Source organism: Microcebus murinus, chromosome 8 (genome assembly GCF_040939455.1).
Source record: "Microcebus murinus isolate Inina chromosome 8, M.murinus_Inina_mat1.0, whole genome shotgun sequence".
Classification (NCBI taxonomy): domain Eukaryota; kingdom Metazoa; phylum Chordata; class Mammalia; order Primates; family Cheirogaleidae; genus Microcebus; species Microcebus murinus.
Window position 1 is genome coordinate 11136029 of NC_134111.1, and position 20932 is coordinate 11156960.

Consider the following 20932-nt stretch of genomic DNA (forward strand, 5'->3'; position numbering starts at 1 on the left):
TCTTGCTTCTCTGCCTGAAGTCTGGGATTCCTCCTTTCTCTTATGAGAGTCTGAGCCCACAGATACGATGATGCCAGGTGTCTGTGGGTGGGGAAGGACGAGGGCAGCTGGGAAGCTGCCAGCAGGGAAGGAGAAGCCCCGAGAGTGAGTGGGGGGGGGGCATCTGTTCCCAGGAGCCACCCAGCCTCACTCCCAGGCCTCCTGGTCCCCCATCCTCTGAGGCACAGAGGCCCTATGGTCGGTGTGCCCACCAAGGGGACCACCAGGCCCCAGCACCCTGAGCAGGAGCAAGAGCCACAGGGGCCATGTAGGCTGGAACAAGGGGTGGATGAGAAGTGTCTCACTGGCACCTGGGCCAAACCCCATGGGGTAACTAGTGTCCTGGAGTGGTCAGGCCTCATCCACGCACCAACCAGCCCAGGGGCTGGGCCTGGAGGTGGAGTAAGTTGGAGAAAAAAGAGAAAGGCAGTGTTGTTTGCAGACGTTGGCTTGGGACTAGCAGGTCTGCTCACCTGCAATCAAGCCAGGGGATTTTGTGGACCAGGATGGAGCATCGGGAGCCTGTTTCTATGGGTACAGGTGCCAGCTGATGCCACCCATGTCCCTATGTGGCCTGGCCTGAAGGCTCTCCAGTTTCCAGGAATCCTGCTGGCAAAGGAGCACCATTTGGGTTTTCTAGATGAATAATACCACACCCCCAAGTAAAAATTCCTAAACCCCAAAACCGTCATGCCTGCAGCCTTCCCTGTCTCAGCTGATGGCAGCTCTATGCTTCCAGATGCTCAGACCAAAACCCCAGAGTCGTCCTTGATCACCCCACACCCCAGGCCCACTACATCAGCACCACTGTGTCCTCCAGGGCCGCCCTGCCCCTCTGCTGTTCCAGCCCCCTCCCAGCCTCGCTGCCTGGCATCTGGCGTGCACGGCCTCCTCGGGCTCCCAGGAGCCCAGCTGCCTCTGGACCCGGTTGCCTATTCTCAGCCCAGCAGCCAGAGTGAGCCAGGTAAAATATCAGGTGGGTCGTCACTCCTCAACTCAAAACCATCACTCTTTGGCTCCTTATTTCATGCAGAGCCCCAGGTCAAAGCCCTTCCTCAGCCTTCAAGACCCTCTGGTCTGGCTGTGACCTTTCAGGCCTCTTCTGCCACCCCCTTGTGGGATCTAGCCTCGGGGGCCTCCTGGCTGCTCCTCCAACACGCAGGCATGCCCCCTCCCCAGGACTCAGCTCTCACTTCCCCCTGGGCCTGCAACACCCCCACTGGCTACCCGGCCCACTCTCCCCTTCTTCCCACCTCTGCTCACGTAGCGTCCACTCGGCGAGCCTCCCCTGATCGTCTCTAAAACTGCACCCCCACTGCCCTCCCCTGCTTTCCTTTGTGCCTTAGCACTCACGACTTCCTAACGGCCTGCTACGACTCACTGCTTATTTTAAGTCCGCCCCACCTGGGCCGTGCCCACGAGGGGAGGGATTTTCATCTGCTTTCTTCACTGATACCCAAACTCTTGGACAGCAGGATGTGGGTGCTGCCCGAAAGGAACAGAATCCGCAGTTGGCACCTGGTGCGGCCGTACCCGCGGGTTCCAGCCGCACCTGGCTCACTGGGGGCGCCCGCAGGGACATGCTGTGCGGGGCAGGGAGCGCCGGGGTGGGCACGGGGCGGTACCTGCTTGACGGCCAGGTTGACCAGGTCGTAGCGGTGGGAGCGGCGCAGCGGCAGGCAGAAGCTGTAGAGCGCGTGCAGGGCGGCGCAGAAGAAGCTGAGCAGCCCGATCTGCTTGCGGTGCTGCAGCCAGTGGTCCAGCCAGTCGGGGAAGCGGCGGTACTTGGTGCCCCGCCGCAGCTGCAGGGCGGCTGCCAGCACACCGGGCAAGTACACCAGCGACAGCAGCACGTAGGCCACGCACGGCAGCGTGGTGTTGACCACGGACACCGGCAGCTTGTAGAACTTGTTCTTCCTTTCCTGCACGTAGGGCTGCAGCACGTCCCGGATGAAGTTGTAGGCATAGAAGCAGACGAAGAGCCCCAGGGCCAGGAGGGTGGGCACCTTCCAGCCCGGGAGGAGGCGCAGGGGAATGGCCTCCACTTCCCGGGAGGAGGCCAGGGACCCCATGTCCACGGGCATGAAGCCCATGGCGTGCACCATCTCAGAGACAGCACGCTTGGCTTCTGGCTGGTCGCCACAGATGGGCACCTGTGGGCAGGAAGCGGGCAGTCAGACGGGGTCACAGGCCTCTGGAGTGGGCAGGGCCTCAGTGAGCATCTGGGCCAAACTCCTCACTGAGCAGCTAAGGAAACTGAGGCTCAGAGGGACAGGGACTTGTCGAAGTGAGCTTCCAGTTAATGGTGCAGTTGGGAGCAAAGGGGTCCTGCCTCCTGGGCCAGGGGTCTTCCCTCTGCCACCTGGGCCCCCAGCCTCTGGCCTGGCTAGGGCCACTACTCATGGAGAGAAACTGCTACTAGCAAGTGCCTTGCCCGGCTCACTGACATCAGCAGCCGCAGGCAAAATGCCCATCTAGGCAGCCCCCACCGGCACTTGGCGTAGGTGCTTTTGAAACCATAGCAGAAAGGACCTGGGTTTCAGATTCATATGAAGTGGGTTCATATCCCAGCTCACCAGCTGTAGGATTCTGAGTAAGTAAAATCATTCACATCCCTGAGCCTCAGTTTCCTGCTCTGCTAAATGAAATTTTGCAGTGATGTGACATTGGTGGCAATAATGTATGAAAAAAGACCTGGCATACTGAAAGCCCGCAAGAAAAATTAGCCATTTATATATATTGTTATGATGGATGTTATTCCGCCAGAACCTACCTGCCTGTTCCCATCCCTCGGGCCAGCCTGCAGGGTCCAGGCAGAGATGACATTGAAGGCCTTAACCACGGTGCAGGTGGGGAAGAGGGAGGCCAGGTACTCGGCGTTGGACTCGCGGTGCCGAAGGTGCTCTTGCTCCGTGGGGTTGCTCACGTCCACCAGGATCTTGCCGGCTAGCTGCTCGCTGAGACGGCACAGCGAAGAGTAGTGCTCCCGGAACACGGCTACGAAGATGACCTCTGGGGAGCTCACTGCATCCACCTGGAAAGTCACCTGGGCCGCCGAGGGGAACAGCCCAGCTGAGCGTTTGGGGTTGCGGCTCCCCACCACCACGTTGAAGCCAGAGCCCACCAGGCGTGTGGCCAGGGAGCGGGCAAAGTCCCCGCTCCCCAGGATGCCCACTTTGGGGGCCCCACTGGGGGCCTCGGCAAGGCTGCCATCGCTGTCCAGGTGACGGCCGATCAGCGGCTTGTCCATCTCTCCTGACATTTTGGTGGCTGCAAGAAGACAGGCACCTGGTCACTGGAGGGCTCCCTTCCTGCCACCTCCCTCCTCTCGTCCATCGTAACTGCACGGCAGTCAGGCATTCACCCAGCAGGTGTTCCCTGAGTGCTACCACGGGCCAGCACCGGGGGTAAGCTGAGCGAGCCCCAGCCCCTGCCCTGAGGAGGGCGCGGACTCAGGACGAGGAGAGAGAAGGACTTCTGCCCTCCACCCTTGGTCTTTCCTGCCGAATTATTTCTTCGGGACAAACTGGCAGCGTGGGCATGGGAAAGAAGGCTGTGGGATTTCCATGACCAAGGCTATACGGTGCCACATTGCTTTTCAGAAGGATTATGCGAAGGACGGTGTCACTAGCCAAGAGTGATCATTTGACCTCAGCATCACGGGAGGAGTGAGCGTGTTCCCGTGCTTGCTGCATTTTGCATTTTGGAACAGTTCTGCTCACACTCTCCCTGAAGGACGTGAGGAACAGCTGGAGGCAGGCACCTCACCTTACCTGACTTGGGACCTCATGTTTTGTCTTGGGGCCTGGCACAAAGGTGCTCAGTGCTCGCCGAATGAATGTATAATAGCAATGAACCCTGATGCCCTCTTCTCCAAGGCTAGGACTGGGAGACATGGCAGTAAATGGGGCCCTGGGGCAGGGAGGGTGCCCTGGCATCTCCTTTGCTGAGCCCGAGACATGAGTGGACATGGAGGAGACCCTAGACTTGGGCCAGGAGTCTACAGTAAACTTGGATGGGAAAAATTATATTTTGTCACCAACTTCTAAATGAAATTTACCATTTCCTTTAAATATGAAGGTAAGCAACAGAGTTTTTCATCAATACTGACCAACGTCACATCACAAATTTAATTGTAAACAAGTTCTCCTAGCACTATTTAAACTCATCACTAATTTGAAATTATGGTGGTATTAGACCTGCTAGTAGATCTTGTTATTTAAGGTACTGGTAAAGAAGCATACATGTTGCTACTGTACATCTTTTAACAAAATGTTTAACTGCTTCATCATGATATGTTTCCTTTCTAACCGTAGGTTATTTTATTTTATGTGCGTGAGAGCATTATTCTGGGCAGAAGCCCACAGACTTCACCAGCCTATGGGACCACAGGGGTTAAGAAGCCCTGCCTGGAACCGGGGGAGCAGCAGGGATGGCGAGAAACGCCCCACATGGGGGTCTGCCTCTTCCTGCTTTTCCACCGCACTCCCCTGACCCTCTTAGCGGCAGGTAAGGGGCGCATACAGGATCTAATGCCAGCATGGACAGGGGGGCAGGAGACTGTGGCCTGGCTCTGCCATGAACTAGCTGTGTGTCCTCAGACAAGCCCCTGTGCCTCTCTGGACCCCACCTCCCACCTTTGTCAATGGAGATCACATCCCTGCTCTCAGATGACACATAATGCAGCCCTAAATGGTTTTAGAAACTGTGGCATGGGCCTTTTACAAGGCAACAGAAGCTCCTATTTATGGGATGCCTGCCCTGCACTGGGCACTGTTTTCCGGCCTTTTCTGGAGCGATGGTCCCCTGGTCCTCACGAGGACCCCATGCATTAGACACTGTTATCACCCTCAATTTAAAGAGGAGGAAACCGAGGCTCCAAGAGGTTGAGGAGCTTGCTCCGGGTGGCGCAGATGGGTGAGGGAAGGAGGAGCTGGCAGTCGGTCTGTCTGCCTCTACAGTCTGACTTCACTCAGAGTCCCACTGCCCAGACCGAGGGCAGCAAGCCGTCTGGAGAGCGGGGGGCTGGGCCTGCACCAGCGGGGGCAGAGGTCGGCGTGGAAGGGGTGCACTGACTGCCGTCCCTCCTGAGAGTCGGGGACACACCTTCCTGTCCTGCCCCCCCCACCGTGCAGGAAACCCCTTCACCTCTCGAATACCTTTAAAGTGGCTCCGACACATTGCCGGGCGCTCCCCCGGCATCGCGGGGACAGGCCGCACTGAGCCACCGAGGGTCGTTTTTGCGGGGGCCGTGCTTCCTGCGTCCACAGACGGAGGCCACACCTGCACAGACACACGGGCGCCCGCCAGGACCCCGGCCCAGCTCATGCCAGACTCGACTTCTCCCCGGAATGTCTGGTTCCCTCACCTTCAAAACGAGGACACTGAGGACACCTCTCTAAGCGTTCGTTGCTGTGAGGGTGAAATGGGTTGGTGGGTTTGGAGCTCAGAGCCATCCTTGCTGAGGGGTGTGTGTGTGTGCGCGCGCGTGTGTGTGCGTGTGTGTGTGTGTGCGCGCGCGTGTGTGTGTGTGTGTGCGCGTGTGCGTGCATGTGTGTGTGCGTGTGTGTGTGTGTCTCCTCTAAGTTCTTCCCGGGCAGTGGCTGCATGAAACTCTCTGCCCTCCCGCTGCCTAGCGCAGGCTGCTGCTGGTCTAATGGCGGTGGGGCTGGGGCAAGACAGGTGGTACAAGTCATGGAAGTCCCAGAGGTGCCGCGGAAGCCCCTGTTGCCTGTCCACGTGGCGTGAAGGTGAGGGTGTCGCTAACCCTGTCTGGGCCCCGGCTCCCTGCGGGACCTATTAATAGACCCGATGAGGGAGCGGGAGGGGATCAGGTTGCAGTCTGTGGGCCGAGGTTGTCGTCGGCACACAGACCTGCCACCTCCCCTCCCAAGCTGTGCACAAAACACCACAGAGGCTCCCGTGTCTCTGTGGCCTCTGGGTCTCTGCCCAGGCTCACCTGTCCCCTCCCACTTCCCGGCAGGGCCACAGTGTGGGTTCTGTTTATGGCTGGGAGCCACGCCAGGCCCGCCGACCTGCCTGCCAGCTGCTGCCTGCTCTTGAGCAGGCTACCCGTGGTGGACAGTCATGACGGCCACAACCCCATGGGCTCTTCTCTGTGGGCAGCCGACCACCCTCCAGATACGAGGGGCCAGGGCAGGCCTTGGCCACGGGGGTCTCTGTGGGGTCAGGCGTGGGCAGGGGTGCCAGGGCAACCGACAGAGGCCAGCGTGGCACTCTGCAGCCAGCCATAATGAAAACACAGATTCTCCCGCAGAACTCTTTACGAAATGTAAAAAGTGTAGAGATGGGCCGGGCTAGTGGCCTATGCCTGCAATCCTAGCTCTTTGGGAGGCCAAGGCAGGAGGATGGCTTCAGTCCAGGAGTTTGAGAACAGCCTGAACAACATATCAAGACCCTGTCTCTACAAAAATAGAAATTAGCTGAGTGTGGTGGTGAGTTCTTGTAGTCCGAGCTACTAGGGAGGCTGAGGCAGGAGAGTTGCTTGAGCCCAGGAGTGTGAGGCTGCAGTGAGCTATTATCAAAACACTGCACTCCAGGTGAGAGAGACCCTGCCCTTAAAAAAGAATAAATAAAAACTCTTACAACTTAATATTTAAAAAGACAAATGAACTATATAAAAATGGGCAAAAGATTTGAATAGACATTTCTTCAAAGAGGATACACAAATGGCCACTAAGCACATGAAAAGATGTTCCACATCATTAGCCCCCAAGGAAATGCAAATTAAAGCCACAAGGAGATACCACTTTACACTTACTATGAGGCTATAATAATAATTTTTTTAAAAGACAGATAATAACAAGTGTTGGTGAGGATGTGGAGAATCGCTCACACTGCTGGTAGAATTGTAAAATGATGCAGCCAGTGTGGAAAAGAGCCTGGCAGTCCCTCCAAAGGTTAAACAGTTTCAGTATGACCCAGCAATCTCACTCCTAGGTATATAAGAAAAATGGAGGCCGGGCGCGGTGGCTCACGCCTGTAATCCTAGCTCTCTGGGAGGCCGAGGCGGGCGGATTGCTCGAGGTCAGGAGTTCGAAACCAGCCTGAGCAAGAGCGAGACCCCGTCTCTACTATAAATAGAAAGAAATTAATTGGCCAACTAATATATACAAAAAATTAGCCGGGCATGGTGGCACATGCCTGTAGTCCCAGCTACTTGGGAGGCTGAGGCAGGAGGATCCCTTGAGCCCAGTAGTTTGAGGTTGCTGTGAGCTAGGCTGACGCCACGGCACTCACTCTAGCCTGGGCAACAAAGCGAGACTCTGTCTCAAAAAAAAAAAAAAAAAAAAGAAAAATGGAAATATATAGCCACACAAAAACATTTACACCAATGTTCACAGTAGCATTATTTATAATACCCCCAAAGTAGACACAGCCCAAATATCTATCGACTGCCGAATGCTTAAACAAAACATGGCACATCCATGCAATGGGGTAAGATTCGGCCATGAAAAGAAACTACGTACTGCTACACGCTCCCACATGGATGAACCCTGAAAGTATTATGTTAAGTGAAAGAAGCCAGTTGCAAAAGGCCACATGTTATATAACCACATTTTAATGCAACAGTAGAATAAGCAAATCCAAGAGCCAGAAAGTAGATTAGTGGTTGCCAGGGAATGGGGGACAAAGGGGAGTGACTGCTCACTGGTACAGGGTTTCTTTTTGGGTTAAGGAAAATATTGTAAAATTGATTGTGGTGATGGCTGCACAATGCCGAATATACTAAGAGCCATTGAATTATATACTCGAAATGGCTGAATTGTATGGCATGTGAAGTATAGCTCCATAAAGTCGTTATAAAAAAAGAAAAGTTGCTATTAAAAAAGAAATTGAGAGACTGCAAACTGTTACTAGCACGTGTGAACTAAGAGTAAACACATTTGGGGTGAGAGCTTAAGCACGTGTCATGAGCTTAAGGCATGGATTTGGCGACGTGGATGTTGGTGGCTGCTATGGTTTGGATGTTCGTCACCTCTGAACCTCAAGTTGAAATTTGATTTGATCCCCAGTGAAGGAGGTGTTTGGGTTACAGGGCAGGTTCCTCAGGAATAGATGAATGCCTTCTTTCAGGGGTGAGTTCTCTCGCTCCACTAGTCCCCATGAGAGCCGGCTGCTTAAAAGAGCCTAGCGCCTCCCGCTCTCCCGTGCTTCCTCTCTTGCCGTGAGATCTTTGCCTTCCGCCATGCGTAGAAGCAGCCTGCAGGTCGGATGCCCAAATCTTGAACTTTTCAGCCATCAGAATTGTGAGCCAAATAAACCTTTTTCTTTATATATTACTCAGCAACACAAAACAAAGACAGTGGCTTCTATAACCTTCTAAAGTTATTTCCTAATTGTTTTCCACATCATTGAGGATTCTAAGCCCACGACCTCAGGGGAGACGGTACCGTGGGCTAAGCAGTCCTCTTGGCTTTTGCTCACACAGCTACTTCTCTGCACTCCAGCCATGCAAGCAGACAGCCGTTTCAGGGCCACGTGGGATGGCATGCATGTGCCAAGTGCTGAGGTCTGAGGCCCACCCCACCAGCTCCTGGGATGGGTCAGTGAACAGGGCAGATGTGCCGCAGTGGGAGGGGGACGGGAAGCATCACCTGCGATGCACCCACGTGGCCGAGGGTTTACATAAGGCTGTGCAGGGGAACTAGCACACAGCTGCACATCTGTCCCTGGGGCATTAGGGCCGATGACTTCCTTTCTTCCCCCCAAACTCATCCCTTCCCTGATTAGGCAGAGGACCAGATCAGGCCCTGGGACCCTCCAAATCACACACCTGAAGCCACAGCTGGTCACTGGGAGCCTGCCCAGCCAGGCCAGGCTGCTCTCCCAGGACGTGGGCAAGTCACTTTGCCTTTCTGGGGCCCGGTTTCCTCACCTGCGCGTGGGGTGATGCTACTCCCATTAATGAGCTGTAAGGATTACATGAGGTAAGTAAAGTGCCGTATTTTAGGCCTGTTAAATTCACTCATTTTTCATTTTATTCTTCTTTCTCTCTAGGATTTTTTGTAAACCTTTTTGTCTGTGTAAAGCAGAAATAGATGCATCTGAATCAATATACGGTGTTCTCTGCCAAATGGAAAAATTTACTTTAAAATGTTCTAAAAATGTGCTCTAAGATAATGGCCTGGAGGCACACGCCCATTTCTCCCCAAGACAATTGGAGGAAAAAACCTGCTGCTATCTGGGACTCAGGGAGGAGGGAGACGGGGTGGGGGAGCAGGGGAGCGGGGCACGGTGGGGAGAGGCTGGCTGTCAGGGGCAGGGCCCTGGTGGTTTGGGACTGGGGCACTGTGCTCCGAGCCCTCGAGCAGCTGATAGTCCTAATATCCCCTTCCCTGTCAGGGACAGTCCTCATGTCCTCGGGGTTGCCAGGACCCCAGCTCCCGGATTAAGCCCACACCAGCTGCCTTCACTCCTGCCCCACTAGATAATGTTTTTCCTTCCTGTTTGTCTCCTGCCTGGACTCCAGGCTTCTCAAGAGGGGGACTGTTTACTCAGTTCTACAGCTCACTTTTGTGACCTTGGCACTTAGGCCACACCAGGTCACCTGAGCTGTATTGGAATTACCTGGCGGCCTTGGGAAGCCACATGGCTGGCTCCATGCCTGGAGTGTCTGATGCTGCTGCAGGGACCACCCTTCATAAAGCCCTCCCCGCCCCCAGGAAGAGTGCCAGTGCTCTCTCCCTGCACTCCTCATCCCTGCGCACCCCTCGCCTCCCACAGCGGGGCGCTCTGGTGAGAAGGTGGTCAGCATCACCAGGGCACTGTTAGTGGAACCACTGAGGCACACTGCTCCCGGGGCCTCCTCCCCTGTCCATGTGGGTCACAGACCACTGCAGGGTGGAGGAGAAGAGAGGAGCAGTGCTGGGGGACCCAGGAGCCCCCTAACACCCTGAGTAGGAGGACGTTCCCAGAGTGGAGTTTCCTGCCCCCCAGCCAGGACTTCTCCACCAGGACTCGACAGTCCAGCCTTGAGAACAGTTGGAAGAGTCCATTACAGTCCGTTACTCCGCAGTGCCGGCATATGGCCAGGGTGGGGTCGGCACTGGTTGGGAAGGGGAAGAGGAAAGCCCAGTGGTCAGCACCAAAGCCAGGGGCTGGAAGCGGGGTGGAGGAGCAGGATGGTGGAATTGTGAGGATGCTCAAGCCCTAGAGACCCCATGGTGCACAACGCCAGGCGGTGCCGTTCACATTTTAATCCCTGGGGAGAGTGACTCCTGCAGTTGTGCAGTGCATAGCCTGTGCAATTTCGTGCAATGGTTGGTCTTGCCAAGTCTCCTCTGAGAAATTCCTTCATTTATCTCTCCTGTGTACCCACATGGAGAGAGGCATTAGGGCCATGTGGGTGGCCAAAGACAGCCTGTCCTCTTTGGGCTCTTAGGAGAAAAGCCAGGCTACCCAGTGCAGCAAGGAACAAAATGCGAGAATGAGGGCATGGCCAGGAGCTGTGGAGCCAGGGAGAGTGGCTTCACTCTGCCCACTCTGCATGGGGGGCAGCCAGCTCCCTATGGGCCGGTGAAGCCAGCCAGGCTGGAGGCCATCAGGCAGTGGCAGCTGAATCTGCAGCCTCAGCATCTGGAGCTGGGTGGTTTCTTGCTTTTCAGGGAAACCTGGAGCTGCAAACCCTGGGGCTGGTGGGTCTTGTGGGCTGTGGCTGCCCCCAACGCTCCCCTTGCAGCATATGCAGAATCAGGGCTGCGCCTTGGCCCTGTTCCTGGGCAGGGGGACCGTGGGGGCAGAAGCAGCTGAGATACACAGAGACAGCTCCAGGGTGTCTGCCAAGGAGCTCAGACACCTGATCAATCTCATATCACTTGATTCTTGGGCTTGGGGATGCACGCTTCCTCCTGGTTTGCCCAGTTGATGCACTGCCTTTTCCAGGAAGCCTCTGGGGGCCTCTCCCCTGACCCTTGGTGTCTTTGTACTCCTACAGACACTGGAAGTCGGCCCCATCTTCCATCTGCTCTAAGAGTGGGGAAAGTCATGCAGCCACTTCCCAACTACCTGCCATGTGCCAGCTCCAAATTTTGCAAGGGCTCTGACTTTTGCAAGAATCCCAAGGGCACAAAAGGCTGGTCCAGGCAGCCCTGGGAGCAGCTCCTGGCTTCAACCTGGACCTAGGACAGGGGAGACTTCATACTCTGGGACTCACTCCACTTTTGTCATATTACTATTGACTGCACACACTGCTTCACTTGTCTGTCACCCCACCAGATGGGAGCCACTTCTTTTTTTTTTTTTTTTTTTTTTTTTTTGAGACAGAATCTCACTCTGTTGCCTGGGCTAGAGTGCCATGGCATTAGCCTAGCTCACAGCAACCTCAAACTCCTGGGCTCAAGCGATCCTCCTGCCTCAGCCTCCCGAGTAGCTGGGACTACAGGCATGCATCACTATGCCTGGCTAATTTTTTTCTCTATATATTTTAGTTGGCCAATTAATTTCTTTCTATTTTTAGTAGAGATGGGGTCTTGCTCTTGCTCAGGCTGGTTTCGAACTCCTGACCTTGAGCGATCCGTCGCCTTGGCCTCCCAGAGTGCTAGGATTACAGGCATGAGCCACCGCACAGCCTTATTCATTTCTGCCTCTAGCACCTAGCCCAGGGCCTGGCATACAGTAGGTGCTCAATTAATATTTGGGGCTTGAATGATGTAATGGCCAGATTCTGAGCCTGAGGGTGGGGAGTGCTTGTGAGACGTAGCTGTTCTCCCCACGACCTAGCTGGGGCCCCCTGCACCCAGTGGCAATGAAATCACAATACCGTGAATTTCTAATACTGCTGCAGCCTGGGTACGGAGCTGGCATGCAATGGTGCACACTCTCCCTTCAAGGTCCAAAGGGGTGCATGGTGGTGGGGCCCTGCCCCTAATAATCTCCTTCACCCATCCCCACATACTAATGTTAATATTAAAACTAACATTCTTTGATGTGAATAATTTGCATTTCCTAGTCAGGTAAAGTGAATAACAGCTTCTGTAAAGTCTTCCCCATTTTATGGATATGAAATATACAATCTAAGTAAAAAGCAGGCACTTGCTATGCAAATAACGGCAGCTATCAGGGAAGTTCCCTTTCCTGCCCCATGACTGCCCCGTGTAGAAATCCCGGGCTTCCCCCAGGACGTGAGGTCCACCTTCCCCTACCGAGAGGAGCTGAGCAGGCACATCCCAGCACCCAGCCAGCGCCTGGCACGGGCACAGCTGTAATAACAAGGGTCAAATGCTGGAGAGCAGGCCCATGGGGATGTGCCTGCGGGGTTTGCCCTGTGGGAGGCTGTCATTACTTCCACTTTACAGGTGAGAAAACTGAGGCCCAGGCTTCCTCTGGGCCCCAGAGTTGGCTCCTGTCTGGCCTGGATCTACTGTGCCCTAATCCCACCCGGGGCCTGCATTCCAGCTGCCTCCAGGATGGCGAGGGCTGGAGGTACCTTGCCACAGACGTGAGTAACAGCTGGTCACCTGGTTGGCACCAGGCTCTGATGTCGTCTGCTTTCTTCCCCTTAGGTTTTCCTCCTCCTCCTCCCTGAGCTGCCCCAACTCACACTTTCCAGCGTCTCATTCTCAGGGTGTTTCTGCAGATGGGGGCTGCCCTGTATCCCAGACCCAAGCACAGCAGCACGGCGCCCGGGCTTTGCTCTCACTGGGCCCCTTCAGCCTTAGGGGCCAAAAGGCTCCACTGACCCCTGTCCCTCTCCGCATCCCACCCCTGGCCTCCCACAGCTGACCTGAGAGGAGAGACGACAGAAGACGCCAGTTTCAAATAAGGGTTTAAAAGCTCAGTTATAGCCACACACATCTTAATTGGTGCATTTCTATTTTCTCTGTGGGCATTTTTTCCTTTCTGACGGACTCTTACAAACATTTTACTGTTATATTTCTCGTAATACTGCCTGGAATCGTTATTTAGACATCATAAAAAAATCATTATATTTTTAAAAGGTAGGCTGAGAAGTTCCTACAAAGCTCAGGCACACACATAACCCAATCCACACACAAATACACATACGTGCAAGTTTCATCTGATGGAAAACAAGTTTATCACCACACCACTTTGCGAAATAAAAGTGAATGAATAATTTATAGAGCTTTTTTTTACCAACATCTAGATTTTCAAATCATTCTAGAAAAATCCAGTTCAATTACTTGCAGCAATAGTTCTGTGATAAACCAATGCAGAAAAGCTTACCAGTAAGTGAAATTTATAATCCCAATGGGCCTGCATTCCACAGAAATGCATCGTAAACGCTATCATCTTTTTAAAAACACACACTCACACACACCAGATCCCACGAAGCTGTTGCTGTCACTAAAGGAAGGCACCGTGTGTGATTAAATCCTTAAACCTGTTACTTTGCAAAAGCTCCTGATTTAATAGCCTGGACTCCCCTCCCTCAAAAGGGGGCCATGAAAAAGTGCAGAAGAGAACGTTTCCCATCTGATTTTGGCAAGAACCGAATTGTACTGCACTCTTTGCTGCCAGTTCCAAGGTGGCACAGAGCCCAGTAGGTGTTAAGTTCTTTGGACTCCCCGGAGATTCGAGGGGTGCACTAGGCCAGGGACTGGTGGGGCTGGTGGGAGGGACCCGCACACACCCCATGCCACCTTGGGTCTGCACCTTAAGCAGACTTACCAACAGCAGGCTGGTGCGACATCTGGCTGGCACAAGGGTCTGAAGCTTGAGTCCCTTGACAATCCCACTGTGGTCCGGGCCACCCCTTCTCGCTCCGTCTCCAGCCTGTGGACAGCCTGACTGTGGTTCTGACTGTTGGTTTCTCAGAAGGCGAAGGGCCTGCCAGGGGCTTGGACAGCAGGGCTGCCTCCCCCTCAGCCTGTGCGCCAGCTCCTGGCCACAGGGCCGGGCGGGAGTGGTGACTGATGCTTGGTTAGAGAGTGCGCTGGGAGACAGCAGTCAGGCCTGATACTTCCTGTTTGGGGAGGAAACCTCACTGGTGATAATTAGTGGCTCAGACTCAGGTCTCTCTGCTACAGGAACTGAGGCGGGACGACCAGTAGAACCCAGGATGCATAAAATGAATAAATGTCATCTGACACGCACACGCACATGAGAGAGAGAAAGAAAGGGGGGATGGGGCATTTACTCTTCAGGATACAAAGACAAACATAATGGCTGTAGAAAGTGGCAATTTATCAAATTCCGTGAGGGAAATTTATTGCAATCACCATGGCTGCCAGTGGCTTAGTGGTAATTCTCTCGGCACTTTGTACCGACAAAGGCTTCATTGTCATCTTTACTTGCTAGTCAGTGCCCACGGCGGGAAGACAGACAGACAGACAGACAGACAGAAAAATCCATAACAGAAGACAGCACGGACCCAAGGGCGAAGCGTGGACTAGGGACACGGGCACGTGTGGCTGTGGATGGCTTTTCCGTTGACCTGGAGGCCACACCAGCAGCCCACAGGAGGCCAGAAGTTTGGAGGCTTTTGTATCACTGAAGTAAACTGTGCTAAGTCCCTTCTTAGGGACAAGTACATTCAATTGTTTTCAGCTTGTCTGCAAACCAGCAATCTTGGCGTACATCAGCTCGAAGTATAACCCTGGGCATTTGATAACCAGAACACACACCGCCAGGCCCTGGGCAGGGTCACTCTGTTATTGTTAACACCAACGACCCGAATGGGCCCGCAGAGTGCTCTGACTTCTGTGGCCTCCTGCGTCTGTCTGTCTTACTCGAGTGGGAGCTCCCGTGGGCACCGTTAGATCCCTGAATCTCCCCGGAGCCCAGCACAGGCCCGTGCACAGACTGACCCCCCACTGCCCGCCTCCCAGTGCCTGCCCCTCCGCTCCGGCCAACACCACGACTTCCACCAAGCTCGACATCCTCCTGGCCCATCCGAATGCCCCTTCCTCGAAGGTCCCACCCAAGCACCTGCCGGCTCCCCGCAGCGCCCCCACCCAGCAATCTCGCCCCACTCTGAATTCAGAGGGGCGCTGTGTTAGCTGGTGGATGTGATTAGACAGACCGGGCTGTGAATTGAGGGTCAGCCACGTGCCAGCACGGTGACTGTGGGCAGGCTGCTTTCCCTCTCTGGTCTGACAATTATGCAAAACAGTGAATGTGGACCCCCCCACCCCCCGAAAACACCTCCCTTAGGTGGCTCCTGTGCACACTTTTCCTTGCTCTGCCGTGGGCCGATCACCACACACAGCCCCGACCTCCCTGCCTCTGGCGCCCTGCTGCTCTTTGGTCACTCAGCAGGGTCAGCTGAGGGCAGGGACCTGTGTGTCCCCCACTGCTGCACATCCACACGTGAGGCCGGTAGGTGCATGTAGGGCCCGTGGGGCTCACTGGTGGACACCAGAGTACCCAGGGAGCTTAGGCAGCAGGTTTCTGGGCAGCTACAGGCCCAGCGTCCCTGACAGAGGTGGGGGGCGGCGGGAGTGTTCAGGTCCCTGTGTTCTTACCCAAGCTGCTGGGTGGTCTCTGGGTCCCCTTGGAGAAGCCGTACGGTGAGGGAACCACATTTCCTTAGGAAAGCAAGCCTTCCAAGGCGTGGGCAGGCCAGGAGCTCACAGGCACCCCACTTCCAGGAGGGCCCCAGGTCAGCTGCGACACCTGCTCCCTGTGGTTCGCACTGAGCTCCCTCCATCTTAGCACGCCTCTCTCCTCGGCACTCCACTCACAGCCACACCAGACGTTCAGGAGAGTTCTAGCACGGGTCATGTGAGGACAAAAAGCGGCTATTCCAGAACTCCAGAGCTCACACCAGCGCGGTGTCGTGAGGTCTCCCGTTTGGGCTGTGGACCCAGGAATAGCCTCCTGAGCCTGGACCGCCAGGAGGGCAGAGCTTTCCCGACGGAACCCGCCCTCCCCATCATAGTCCTTGGCTGCTGGGCCCAGCGCCATTTTCCTCCCCCCTAGTTCCAGGAACCACCTTGTTTCTGGCAAGGCTGGAGCCATCTCCAAGGACCAGCCACAAAGCGCCTGGTCTCACTTCCCACAGCTGCTCTGGTCCCCCACCCAGGTGAGGGCTGATCCACTGGACAGCGGTGACTCCCACACCCTCCTGCACCCAGGGCGCAGGCCTGGCTAGTCATCCGGAAAGCCTCGGCACAGCCCCCCTCTGCCAGGAAGCCCGCGGCAGCAACGTGCAGGCCGGGCTCCCCTGCAGGGCCCAGCTCACAGCCACCCTGACCTCCAGCTGTGCACCCAGAGGGCGTCCCCTTCAGGGAGACCCTCACCCCAGCTGTGCTGGGTCTCAGCCCCAGGCATGCCTTCTCTCTCTCAAGCCCACCACAAATCACAAGCCGACGCTCCCCACATCTGGACAGTCACCTCACCAGCAGCAGGTACATATGGTAACGGGAAGGTCAGTCCATCATTGACCCTACCGCAGTGGCTTTGAGACGGCCCACTACTCCGAATAAAGTGTACGAGGCCCATCAGCCAATCCTCAAATCCCTTCCATTTCCCTGTGATTGGTTTTATAATCCTAGGTCTGTATTTTTTTAGAAACAATTTGATCTGACAGCTCAAGAAGGCTTCACAATGTCCTGTTTGCTTAGATCCCACCTGGCTCTCATTCAGCGGAAGTCGGAGACAGGAGTAAGCTACTGCCTGATTGCAGAACAATCAGTGCTCACCTGTGCCCGTTCTGCCAGGTGACTATGGGGACGTACAAGGACAGACTGATTGGGAAGAGTTGAGCACCAAGTAATTCCCCAGCGACAATGTTCTTATGATGCCAAAGTGGCCAGACGCCGGTCTATTCAGCCACACCTGAAGGGGAGGGGAACATTCTGCCCCTGGGCCGAGCTGGCGATAAGGAGTGTGTGACCCACTGGCAGTTGCCCATCGGCCCTGACAGCAGGCACAGCAGTGGGTACCTCCAGCTCGGGGCTGTGGGGATATCTCTAATTTGGCAGCCTGTCTTACATCAGCGGTGGGGCCTGGGCCTCACTGGCACTGCATCTCCTCACTTGTATTCAGAAATACAAGACGGGCATGGGTGTTTACAGGGTGGTGAGTGACAGCAACACTCCTTCTGCCAGAAGTGGGGCTCAGCCGGTCTTGCAGTTCCTGGCACAAAGTTAGTGCTCAATAAATGTTTGCTGAATGAATAAGTGATGAGGCAGAATTTGGACATGCAAGAGTCTCAGGTTTGGAATCAAAAGAAGAGGCTGGAGTCACATAAGTCCTTGGGAAAGTTACATGGCTGGGAGAATAACACCATCTACTTCCTAAGAGTCTTGAGTTACAAATGACATCAGGTATACAATGTGCTTGGCCCAGGGCCGGCCATGAAGGAGGCTGAATGCTCAGTGACTAGGACTGTCATTTTAGGGTGATGGTGGCGGTGTATGGCATGCCAAGGCTGTGAAGGCTGACAGGTTGGAGCATGCAGAGGTCTGAGATCTGTGGGAAGTCATGTTGGACAGGTAGGTGGGCCCAGTTGCAGGGGGCAGATGGGAGGATGAGACTTCTGCGGCCCAATTTTGAGTACCCCTAGAGTGTCCTGTCCCCACACCTTGCCTTCTCCTCTCCAAATCCTGTGACCTTCACAGCCTCTCAAATTGGGATGGGGCTGGCAGAGGTGGGGCAGGAGTGAAAAAAGAGGCACATGCCCCTCTAGACCCCAGAAGGAAAGAAAGGAGCCAACTTGGCTTTCAGTTTTCATAACTACTTAAACTGGTAGACTTCCTTGTTTTAAATCAAGAGGCCCATTGCCAGTCTAGATGCTAGGAAGCAGTTTCATGGAGAACTTAACTTACTCGGCTCAGGCCTGCCCAGCCCAGGAAGACCTGGCCACTATGAATGACAAGGAGGGCAGGAAGGAGTGAGTCCAGCCTCAGCTGGAAGGCAAGGGAGCCTGACTTCCCCCGAATGGCTAGCTTCCCTGCCCTGTCCCAAACTGCCTGAAAGTCACCCCAGCCTGCTGAGGGTTTCATTTGCAGCTGGACAGGGAGTGAAGCAGGCAGCACAGACTTCTTTTCCAAGCCCTGGGAGACATCTAGCCACGACCAGGACACTGAGCTGGGAACCCTAGGCTTTAGAGCCAACGCCAGCTTCAAGGGGACCTGGAAGCCACTCTCTGTGCCTCAGTTACCTTCTCTAAGAAACTGAGAGGTTGAGATGAGAAGTGACATGAGCCTGCAAGCTTCCCAGCTGGGTAACGCTCAAACCCCAGGGGAGGACAAGGGATCTGATATTTACTGCACTCCTAAAACTCAGCACTTTACACAATTAACCTTCCGGCCAGGCATTATTGTCCCCGTTTAATGAGGATATCCTGTTCTAAGCCTTTGGCAAGGTTTTACAGATAAAAGAGCAGGTTCAGAGAGCTGAGGGCCTCGTGTCATAGGGTGAAGAGCTGAGGTTCAAACTCAGCCCATCAGACTCCGAAGCCAGGCTCTTGCCCCAGTGCTCAGCCAGCTGCCCTTGCCCCACCCATCGCTCAGGTGTGGGGGTTTGGACTGCAGTCAAGAACTTTCACTTTTTAACTACCTGAAGCCCTGCCCAGCACCCTGGTCTCTGATAAGTCCAAGGAGGGAAGGGCCATGGGACAGAACAGGAAATATAAATGGGGGAGGAATCTACTTGTCTGTCTCTAGGCTGGAAAGGGCATGTATGTGGTCCCAGTTTAACCAGGCCAGGTCCTGGGGACCTCCGCAAGCTTGGGTAGGCTATTCAACTCTCACGTAAACAGGTGGCCTGGCCTGAGTTCCCTACCGTCTCTGAGGCCAGCTTCACCCCATGCCAATTCCATATCTTCCTCCCAGCTTGCTAGCAGAGGCCACCTGTCCACTACTCAAGGTCCCTTCAGGAAGCCTTCCCTCCCTCCACCTCTCCCCCAGTGACACCGTCCATGTACCCATTCATCCATTAGACATTGACTACGCACCAGCTCCCTGCCAGCCCCTCTGCAGGCCACTGGGGACAGAGATGAGTAAGACACAGTCTAGGTCCTCCAGGGCTCCTGGAGGACTTGGTCAGCTGCAGGTAGGACTTGGGCATCTATATTTTTCACAAACCTTGCTGGTGACTGAGGGGGCACACCCAAATGAGATCCTTTGGTTTGTGGACATTCTGGCCCCCAGCACTGCATTCTTTGGGCTGGCAGAATCCTCTGAGGACATGGCCTGTCTCTCTCCACTAGTAGGTTCCTCTGGGCTCCCAAGTCAGATAAACCTGGGTTCAAATCCTACTTCTGCAATTTGTTCCCTGTGCACCCTTGCAAAATACCCAGGCTTTCTGAGGCTCAGTTTCCCCATCTGTAACAAGAGGTAATAATGAGGCTTTCCTGTTGGCATATTGTGTGCAAAGCCCTTAGCAAGGTGCCTGGCACACATAAAGGTACAATAAATATTTGCTATTAATCACATTATGGCTGCACTCTGGTGGATAGAAATACCTCCCTGGGGTATTTCCAGAACCGGATTCTGGAGCCATCTCAGAGGTGGCCCTGGATACCTGGGAGGCCTCTCAGTGTCTTCTGCCAGGGCTCCAACAGACCTGCCTGCATTTTCCCTGCAGATCGGCCTCCTGGCCCCCCAACGACTTATTAGCGGGGTTCACCCTCCCTTCATTTACCCAGAGTGATCAAAGTTCCAACCACACTGCTCCGGGCAGCCTGCCCCTAAATTTCGGGAAGTGGGCAGGCGGGGGAACTTTGCACTGGGCGGTCCAGCCTCCTCTGGACCAAAGTCAGGCGCCTGGGTCTCTGCTTTGCCCTGAGGCTGCGTAAGGGTTGGGAGGCCGGGCAAAGAAAGAACCTGGAAAATCCCGCCCACGGCTGCCACTCCTCCCCTGGGACGGGCTGGCCAGAGCCGCGGGGCACATGGGACCTGTAGACTCGGCCAGGGAGGGGCGCCTACGTCTGCACCCCGGCTTGGGCCGCCTTGCCTGCGCCCGCCACTGCCGCCGCCTGCTCTGCCCACTAGCCCGGCGCGCGCGGCTTCGGTCCCAGGAAGGCAGGCTCACAGGGCGGGGGCCCAGGACCCAGTTTCTCTGCCGCCGGGCGCACGTGGCTCAGTCCCAGGGGACCGGGTCGCCTCCAGACCTGTGGAGGCGCCCGGGCTCCCCGCGGCGATGGCGCAGGGTGCTACTCGGAGGGCACCAGGCAAAGAGTCCCGGGACAGGGCGAAGCCCACAGCCGCACGGCGACCGGGGGAGGGGTCACTCACCTCCGTGGCCCCCTGCTCTGAGCAGCGCCGGCGGCTGAAGGTCCGCGGCGGAGGCGGTGGCTCGCCAGAGGCTCCTCCTCTCTCCGCGCCCCACCCGCCCGTGAGGGCCGGACCTGCAGGGGAGGTGGCTGCCCGCCAGCCTGCTGTTGCTATCTGGCTCGGCCACCTCTGCCAGGGCCACAATCGCGAGCCGCAGGGCCCTCGATCCTGCTCAGCCCTGCATCCCTGGCAGCTGCGGCGTCGTCAAACCACCGGCCGCCCTGGTGGGGGCCGGGGACGGGGGAGTTCAAAGCCAGCCCGCCACTTCCTGATCTGCAGTCCCCTGCACACCATTAAAGCAAGCAGAACTCCGGGACCGCCTCTTCCCCAGAACCAGGAGGTCGTGGGGGCCAGGGAAACCGCTAGGTCCCTTCTCCGTTACGCTGAGGGACACCTCAAATCCACATCCATTTTGTAAGCGAGGTTTAGTGGCAGGCCAAGGTTGCGCAGGTGGCAAGAGGCCACACGCTGGATTGGATGGGACCCCTTCCCTCTGCATGCAATGGAAGTGAGGGCAGGAGAGGCCCTTTCTCTTCCCTCTCAACGAAGTCACACCCAGGCCTTTGTGGTCTCAGCCACATCTGTGTCCCTTGCCCACCTTCCCAGTAGTCCTCAGGTTTCAATGCCTGGGAGCCCGTGGTGGCCTTTCTTCTAGAGCTGCTGGGACTCGGAAGAAGACAGCCTCCTGC

General features: G+C 55.5%; 1 protein-coding gene across 2 annotated transcripts in view; it reads right to left on the bottom strand.

Annotated features, from left to right (window-relative positions):
* The window catches only part of STEAP3 (STEAP3 metalloreductase), a 34256-nt gene extending 13980 nt beyond the window's left edge, over window positions 1-20276 (bottom strand). Inside the window, exons 1-3 of one of the 2 annotated variants that reach the window (XM_012775771.3) lie at window positions 20205-20276; window positions 2813-3309; window positions 1665-2192 (exon numbers count right to left, since the gene is read on the bottom strand). In XM_012775771.3, coding sequence (XP_012631225.2) covers window positions 1665-2192; window positions 2813-3301 — 1017 coding nt within the window. In that variant the 5' untranslated portion in view covers window positions 3302-3309; window positions 20205-20276. Of the gene's footprint in view, window positions 1-1664; window positions 2193-2812; window positions 3310-13689; window positions 14106-20204 lie in introns of those variants that run through there. The other variant, XM_012775770.3, reaches the window with a different exon arrangement.
* Window positions 20277-20932: the final 656 nt, after the last annotated feature.